Below are 8,593 nucleotides of genomic sequence, written 5' to 3'. Positions count from 1 at the left end.
AAAAAAAAAAAAAAAAAAAAAAAAAAAAAAAAAAAAAAAAAAAAAAACAAAACCCCAAAAAACAACACAAAACTGTCTTAGTGTTGAAAGTTATATTTATAATGGAAAGAGCAAACCACCTAAGGGGTTTAATCCTGCAAATTCTTACACCCATGCACAATGTGACTCCTGAATAATTCCCCTGTTGCCATCGTGCCTGTGCAGATGCAGGCAGTGATGTGTGTGGGGAGTAAGCACCTTGCTACCAGTGCCCAGACGCTAAGCACACATACGCCCCTTGCTGACACTCCTCAAGTACAGAGAGCTGAAACCGCGTGTTTGGAGGACAAGAAATCATAACTTCATTAAGGGTTCCTGTTACTGGAGCAGGATCAAACTCGTTTCAAGATGGGAGGAGTACTACTTTTAATCTGTTCAAGCAAGACTGAGGACTCCCACCTCAAAAGATGCATTAACACTGTAGAAGAAACACTAGTAATGCAAACATTGGCACACTGAACCTCTTGACATCCTTTTTCTCACCAAAGAGAAACATAGAAAGGACAAAGTGCATAAATGTATATTTAAGTACTGTTCATACAAAGAAAAAGTGATCTAAGCCTGTGGTATGATCAATAGTCTTTTTGGCTAAGCATCGTGAAAATGAAAGAGGAAAGGTGGACATTTATACACAGAGGCAAAGTATCCTTGGAACAGCACAGATACACATTTGCGCATCGAGGTACTGATCCATTGAGGACCCTAAAGAGCTACCACAGTACAGTGATAATAACTATGAAACTTCAAGAAGTTTTGACCCTAACTTTAAAACACTCAATAGGGCAGTTGCTAATTATTACAAGGATCAGTTTCTTGTCTTATGTTCTTGTATTTCCTTGTTGAACTAGACTGTGCCAGATAAAGTGCAAATTAGCATCTATTTAAAGGTATCCCAAAAGGGGCATGAACACAGAAAAAAAAAGGGGAGAACCCTGCCTTAAAACTATTTCTGTCCTTCTGTTATTTCTTCTTTTGATGCTCACTCCTTTGGAGAAGGATCCATGTTTTTTCTTTGGGTTTCGATCAGTGCCCATTACAATACGTCAAATGAAGCCCTCAGACGTTAACCACATTGCAAAAAGGAGTTTTTGGCCATGAAAACAAAGCCGACATAACTCCTAGGTTGCTGTCTTTAATCACAGCTTCTCTGGTTGTGCTTTTTCTTTGTTTACTTCCCTGAGCAGCCTTCCAGAGATCACCAGTCACCAAGATTTCAGTTCAACTATTTATATAAGGAAATTGTGCAGTATTTCGTGCCTATACTCACACACTAAAAAAAATTTGTTTCCATTTCTTGTGTTTCACTTCTAATTTCTACCTCTGTAATAGGTGAGTTCTTAACCCCGGGCTAAGCCACCTGGAGCAGATCTGTATCCGTGTGCAGAGCCCTTCACAAAAAGTTTCTTTGAAGCCAGAGAGGCATCCCCATTATTTTCATATCTCCGGCTCTGACTCAGCAAAGCCATTCGACATGTGCTGCAGTCTTACTGGACTTGGGGACTTAAGTACGTACTGAAGTGCTGGGCTGACTACGATGAAGTGTGGGTCTCCGCTGAAGTGGAGACCATCGTACAGCCTAGTGCTGCAGCCTCAGTTGCCCAGTGATGAAAGGAATCAGCCATTAATTACATTAATTGAATGATTTTAGAAATTGAATTTCTACAGCATTTCTTTCTCTATAGAAAAAGGAATTTATTTTAGAGGATTTATTTGATTTTTTTTCCTGATGTCTCAGAATATGTCATGATTTCCTAAGCAAAAAAAAAAAAAAAAAAAAAAAAAAAAAAAAAAAAAAAAAAAAAAAAAAAAAAAAAAAAAAAAAAAAAAAAGTATCTGTGCTGTAGAACCAATCTGTATTTTGCCTGCTGTTTATGAGATGACTAAAAGCAAGAATAGAATTCTTGGTTAGTAAATGCTGGATATGTTAGAGAAATAATATAATTTCAAGCATAAACAGCACTGAACTGAAATGTAGTATTTCCACTTTGGCTTGGCTAGTGGTGCCTGGATCGCTTCAAATTATGGGGTCAAATACTGAGGGGGGAGGGCAAGCCAAGAGACAAATAATTTTTTTTTCAAGCTTTCTTATCTCAATAAAGATAAACTTCATTAAAAAAATTAGAAAAAAACCAGCATTTGTATAAAAGAACCCTTAAACAAATTCTGTTCTCAAACAAACTCAGTATAAATCAAACCTCAAGCAGAGGTTTAACGCCAGATTCTGCATCACAGAAAATTAATCAGTTTTGCAACCAACTGTTGAGCATGGACTCAAGATCTCAGAGCACTGTTTGCAAACAGCATGGAAAAATCAATAGGAAGTATTTCTTGAAGGAAGAAAAAAAGAAAAGTAAAGAAAAATAAAAGATCAGCAGTAAAATCTACAAACCTTGCAGGGAGAGGAGGGTCAGCTTTTCCAGCCACTAACCAGGAAGACCTGTGGTAGGCATATCTATATCTTTTATTGTCCACAGGAACTATATCCATTAACACAATATACTTGGCCTCAGGATCCACTCCCGAGAAGGAAACCCTGATCGTTGGAAACATTCTCCTGAAATAAAGGCAAATCAGAAAATAAATATGCAGATAGAGAACAGAAATAAGAGAGCTTCTGAAAAGCTGCTACAAGTAAGAATTATATTTAAACCACCTGTAAAAACTAAAAGCATCTGTTGATTCTGTTTAAGCATGATGGAAGTTAAATCTTGTGTCTCTCCAATAGGCAGAGAAAAAGCAGCTTGAAATCCAAATGATATTTGGAGAACAAAAAGGAAAAAAAAGGTAAAAAACAAAAAGTAAAGGAGAAATATACTGTTTGCCTGCTAGTTAAAAGTACACAGTGATTTCAGAAAATAGTTGTACCTAAGGTACATACATCTTTAGAAAGTTTGGGGGTTTTTTTAATTTTTATGGCATCCATACTACTGTTAGGGAAATATTGCAGAAATTATTTCCGTTATTATTCTCACATATTTTGGATGAGTGTTCTTCTAAGCCTGCTCAGGATATTTTTGAGCGGAATTTTCAAAACTAAACTTTCTTTTCGGTACTTAAGTTTTGACAAAACACAATTTAAAAGTGTAAGGTCATGTTGTAGACAGAAATAAAGTTAAATACCTTTGAACAATTTGAAATGTTGAACTCCAAATTGCAGAGGTTTTACCTACTTTTTTAAATATTATTAAAAAAAAAAAAACATATGCCAATAGATCTCACCACTTAGGAAAAAAAAATGCCGTCAGGGAACTACATTAATAAAAAGTAACTTGGGCGATTACAAGACCCGAAAAAACATCTGGCTTCTCCGGACTCCGTTTAACTGACTCAAATCCAGAAGCTTTACTGACGAAACGGCATAGTTTGAGATTACGAGAAGGCGTGGGATTCTTTTGCGCGTTTTTGCAACCGAGTGAAAAGAACAAACCAAGCCAAGCTCTGACCGAATTACTTCCCCACGTCCTCGCGTTTCCCTTGGTCTGTAACAACCCAGCCCCGCAAAAATCACTGCGGTGTGTTTGTTACAGACCGAATTATAAGGGAAGCAACATTTCTACCCATCCACTGGGACCCCTCGGATGGATTCCATCCGCCCCGCTGCCGCCCCGAGCCGCCTCTCCCTCTGCCCCAGCGGGGTTCCGTGCCCGCACCGCGCAGCGCCGGGCCGGGCCCGCCGAGGAGCTGCGGCAAATAAGGGGCTTCACCCTCCTCCTCTTCTCCCCTTAGCCCAGCCTTGCTGCTCTCCCGATACAAAACCCGCGGGGTTTCTGTTATTTTGCCTTATTTCCCCCTGACCAAAGCCAGGGGGAAAGCTGCCCGGAGAAAAAACCCGGAGCTGCCCAGCCTTACCTCCCGGATTTGGTGATGATCATCTCGGTACCCAGTTCGTGAAACTTGTCCCAGAGCTCTTTGGTCTCCAGGCTGCAGGAGATTTTGGCCATCTCCTCGCTGGGGATGATGGGGGTGGTGGGTATGAGGGGCTCGGTGCACAGGGTCGAAGGGCTGCTGCTAAAATCCCCGTGAGGATCCAGGCTGGATAAATCGCTCAAAGGCTGGGCGCAAGAGGATTTCTCAACGAATTGTTCTGCAGAGTTTGGGGAGGAGGGGGAAAAAAAAAAAAGGAAAAAAAAAAAGAGAGAGTCTAGGGGGCATTCAGCCAGGACGGGGCGACCGCCGAGACAAGCTATTTAAATATATATGTATATATATATATATCTATACATAAAAAGGCATTTGTCGTTCCTCTGCCCTCGTTCTGCCTCAGCACACCCGCAAACCCGCGCTTGTTCTTTAGGCGTCAGCTCATCATTTTGAGAGCAGCGGTGGTGATTTTTTGAGATGAGCTCCGGGAAGAGCATGGAACGGCGCCACTCTCCAGAGGCTCACCGGGAGAGATGCCGGGGGGCGGCGGGGGGGAGCGCGACCCCAGTCGCGTCGCCGCCCGGTTGTGACCCGCTCTGCGGGGCGCGGAGGGGGCAGAGCAGGCCCTGCGCGCTGCCCCCCTGCTAACCCAGGCGTTCCATGGAAAGGTCACTAATTCTCATTAAAACGGGAGCTTTGGGCGCCGAGGGGCTGCTGAGGACCGGGGCCACGCTGGGGCAGCGCTGAGGCTGCTCCTAGATTGCGCCGCTGGCAGAGCGCGCAACTCAGAAGCGCAGGCTCCGCACTTCCTCCGCGGGGGAAGCGAACCCTTAATACTAATTCAACGGCGAGCGCGGGCTCACCCTCCCGGAAAACCAGGTCTGCCTTGCCTCCCAGCCGGTTTGCTGACGCTGAACAAGCTCCTTTGGAGAAATAGGCTCCGGGGGAGCTGCGTGCGGCCGCGCAACCTACGTGGGTGCAGTAGCTGCTGCTGACGCTGCCCTCCCGCCGCGGCTGGTCCCGCCGGCGCTGCCGCCCACCCCCGCAAGTCCCGGGAAGTTTCTGGGGGCTTCAGCAGCTCCGCTGGGAGTTTCCCCTGTAGACGAGGCCGGGAGGGACCAGGGTTGCGCGGGCTCTGTCTCGGCCCCATGCTGTGGCACGGGATGCGGCGACGGATCCGCCGCCCGGCGCCAAGGAACGGGTGGTGCACGAACGCGCCCTACCCCTCCAGGGAAAGGTTTTACCCGAATCTCCACTTAATAAAAGTCGAGTTAAAGGCAGCCGTTTCCCTTCGATTAAAAGCTGAATGGTGTGTGGGATGGAGTTAAAAATTTTTGAAAAGTTAAATTTAACAAGCGTTTTCAGGAAAAAGGAAAAAACAAACAAACAAATCCCCACTAGCACTAACGCTACGTTTAACACAAGCTGTTGTAAACATGCCGAATGGGAATATTACAACATTACCAGCCTACATTACCGCCTAGACTAAAAAAAATAAAGTTCACAATGAATCCCTGGACTACGTGAAATCTTCTGAGACAGTTGATTAGATGGAGCAGACGCTGAGGGAGCTGCCTTTTCTAAATTCTTTTAAGGTTGAATGTAATCCTGTTCATTGGCGCCCTGAGAGCTTAACACATTTTTTGTAGTTTTCTGCGAACTCCTGGATACATACAAGGACGACAAACCTCAGAAACTCGGTGGGAAGGAGGGTGGGAGATGAGGGGAAGACGTTAATGTTTTTTAAAAAACTTTCAGGATTCTGAATGGAGGCAACCAATAGAAGCGAAATCGCTTACCCAAAAATCGCAAGCAATACTACAAAAATCCTTCCGGTCTATGAAGAGTAAACCAGCCTATATGAGCCTACATCGCGGAGCTGTGGAGCAAACGGATTTCCAGATCTACGCACAAGTTTTATACCCCTTATAAGCCTAGGTACGATTACGGAGAGTCTTCTCATTTGACTTCAAAAACAGAGAGGATTTGCAATAAATATTTAAGAGATTCATTCCATATCAGCAAAGAGAAATAAAACTACCTTAGGGTGTGAGATTATTCTACAAATGGCGAAACTGGATAAATAAGTAGAATAGCTGAAGCTGGAGGAATTTAGGAAACTGTTTATGCCATAAACAGTCTCGCCTGAAAACGACCGTGGGTGATGAAGACACTCAACTGATTTAGGTGGTGTGGCTTTCCCCTCTGCAGGGGAAGCCTTCGGGCTGGGGGGACACGCCGCTGCCCGGCCCCGGCTACCGGAGCGCGGAGAAGGGTGAGTCAGGGAGGCCAGCGGGCTCCGCCAGGGACAGACGGACGGAGGGGAGTTTCGCACCTCACGGACACGCGGCGGTCACCCTCGTCCCCACTCACCCAGAGGCTTGATAGTGCTCTCGGGGGACTCCTTGTCCTTGGAGCTGCCGCTCGACATGAGGGCGGCGATGGAGAAGGCGTTGGCCCGGGAGGAGAGCTGCGGCTTGGGGGGCGGCGTGTACTCCATGGCCACTCTGCGGAGAAGCGGCGCGGCTCGGTGCGGCGCTGCCCGGACGGGGCGGGCGTGAATACCGACCGAGGGTGGTGGAGCCGGGATACCGGGAAGCGCTCTGCTCCCGGCGCCGAGCGCTCCCCCGCCTTAACGCGGGGCCGCGGAGATCCTATCGGCCAGCGGCCAATCGGCGCCGGGACACGTCAAGGGCCCCGGCCCGGCCCGGCCCGGCCGCGGGGGAGGGGGCGGAGGCGGGCAGCGGGAGGAGGAGGGACGGGCGGGATGGGAGGGGACGGCTCTGCCAGCCTGTGGGGTGGGCAGGGGGCGGCCGGCCCTCGGGACGGTTCCCCGCTGCCGCTCCCCCTTCGCGCAGCCCAGCCCCGCTCCCCTCCGGGGCCCCGGCTGCGGTTCGGGGTGCTCTCTCTGCTCCGCGGAGCCCTGGGGGCGGGAACGGGGGGGGCAGGCCGCACGACCGGGGATGCTCCCGAGAAGGTCCCTAGGCTATTCGCTTTGCTGAGGCAAGAATCAGCGGAGAAGCCGTTGACAGGATGGAAAGAAATTGTGGATTTTTCTGGTGCGTGCGTGTGAGTGTCAATTTTCTATTTTGAATTCAAATATTAAAAGACCACAACTTTCAAAGCAGCCGTTTTCGTCGTTGTGTGCCTTCTGCTGGGACAGAATGTTCCTTAAGGCTGATCGTGCACTTGGTTTTCCTGCAAAAGATCCCAAATATTATCATTCCGTTCAGACGTACTCTCCCCCACCGACTCCAGGTGAGACCCTTGCTGCGTTCTCTTCCCAGCCAAACCAGTGCGTGGGCCGCTGATCGCACAGTTTTCTTCAAGTCCGTTTCATCGGCTTCACCAGGCTAGATGGTATTGATCAAGCACATAAAACAGAGAGAAAGTCGGGTCGAGCTGATAGTGCCAATGAACAGATTATTTCAAGGATATAATGTAAGCATATTCCCATAAATAAATTTAAAAAACCCAAACAAATAAAACAAAAACCGGGGCATTTAATTAAATTCCTTTAAATGAAAATATGACTGAAAATGTTTGCTCGCTAAAACGACTCACAAGAGGACATGCAACTTTGTCACTGAAGTTCCACCTTTTAAGCCTAGAACAGAATCCAAGCGTTTTTAGCATGCAGGCTTGTGCCAAGAGCCATGACATACCTGGTCAGGTATAGTCTGCGCCACTCCTATTCCTGCTTATTTAATTAATCAATGTTGAGAAATAATTACTCGGGTCACCCTTCAGAGCCAGTGAAGTGGGGAAGACGAAATAGTGCTTTATTGCTTTGAGGTCAGAGAGAACCAACTGCAGTTTGCCCTTTTATTACCTGAATTTGCTAATAGATAGGGTGTCTACCACAAACGGGATGTGAAGATTTAGAAGAGCCTGAAGCGTTTGGCAGAGGATTTCGGCGTGGCCCACCGTGATCTGGGGGCCCGGTCTTGCTTCAGGTATAAGAGGGGGAAAAGGAGAGAAAAGAGAGAGCCCGGCCGGAGAGCCGGGAGGGTCGGATCGCGAAGCATCGCCTCTTGACACAGCGAAACCGAGACTAACGGTTCTGTCGACATCAATCAGAAGAAAACAAACAAACAAAAAGTCCCCCAAATGCTTTACCGCTTTATCCCAAGGGACATCCCTCCAATTACGGGCTCGATTTCTTTGCGGGACAGCCCCGCTCCTCGCGTGCGAGGGGCGGTGGGACAGGGATCCCGAGGGTTCCGGCCCTGCGCTCCTTTGGCCCTATCTGAAAAGCAGGGTCCGGCCTGGTACAAATAGCCGGGGAAATCATTGTCTTCATCGTTTCTCTGGTGGTGGCAGGGATGCCTTTGGTTTCCTACCTACTTTATGCGCCCCACAAATAAGGATAATTTAAAAAAAAAATAAAATATAAAAGCTCTCTCCTTATTTCCGTCCAGCAGCAGACAGGTCGCAACATACCTCTCTCTAGTAGAGGCTGCCCCCGGCCCACTGGGGCTAAGGGGAGGGAGCGGCGAGTGGCGGTGGATATTTCGGTCCATATGGAAAGTACCGGCTCAGACCCGCAGCTGCGGCAGCCCGGGACCCTTTTCTGCTCTGTCTCGTCGCGGGATTTTCAGCCCTGTGGAGCGGCTGGTTCCTACCTTTATCCACCAGAGAAGGACTCGGCCGCGGCACGGGGGAGCGCTGCGCGGTGAGCGGGGCAGGGAGG

At 47.7% G+C, this 8,593-nt stretch overlaps 1 protein-coding gene across 1 annotated transcript in view; it reads right to left on the bottom strand.

Annotated features, from left to right (window-relative positions):
- The window catches only part of TBX20 (T-box 20), a 34,152-nt gene extending 27,752 nt beyond the window's left edge, over window positions 1-6,400 (bottom strand). The window contains exons 1-3 of the mRNA XM_017823503.1: window positions 6,274-6,400; window positions 3,889-4,123; window positions 2,429-2,593 (exon numbers count right to left, since the gene is read on the bottom strand). Of these exons, the coding sequence (XP_017678992.1) occupies window positions 2,429-2,593; window positions 3,889-4,123; window positions 6,274-6,400 (527 nt within the window). The remainder of the gene's footprint in view (window positions 1-2,428; window positions 2,594-3,888; window positions 4,124-6,273) is intronic.
- Between the last annotated feature and the right edge of the window lie 2,193 nt (window positions 6,401-8,593).

The sequence above is a fragment of the Lepidothrix coronata genome, unplaced genomic scaffold, assembly GCF_001604755.1.
Source record: "Lepidothrix coronata isolate B3197 unplaced genomic scaffold, Lepidothrix_coronata-1.0 Scaffold3, whole genome shotgun sequence".
Lineage (NCBI taxonomy): Eukaryota > Metazoa > Chordata > Aves > Passeriformes > Pipridae > Lepidothrix > Lepidothrix coronata.
The sequence above is the reverse complement of the archived record's forward strand: the minus strand, read 5'-3'. Positions and strand labels throughout refer to the sequence as shown.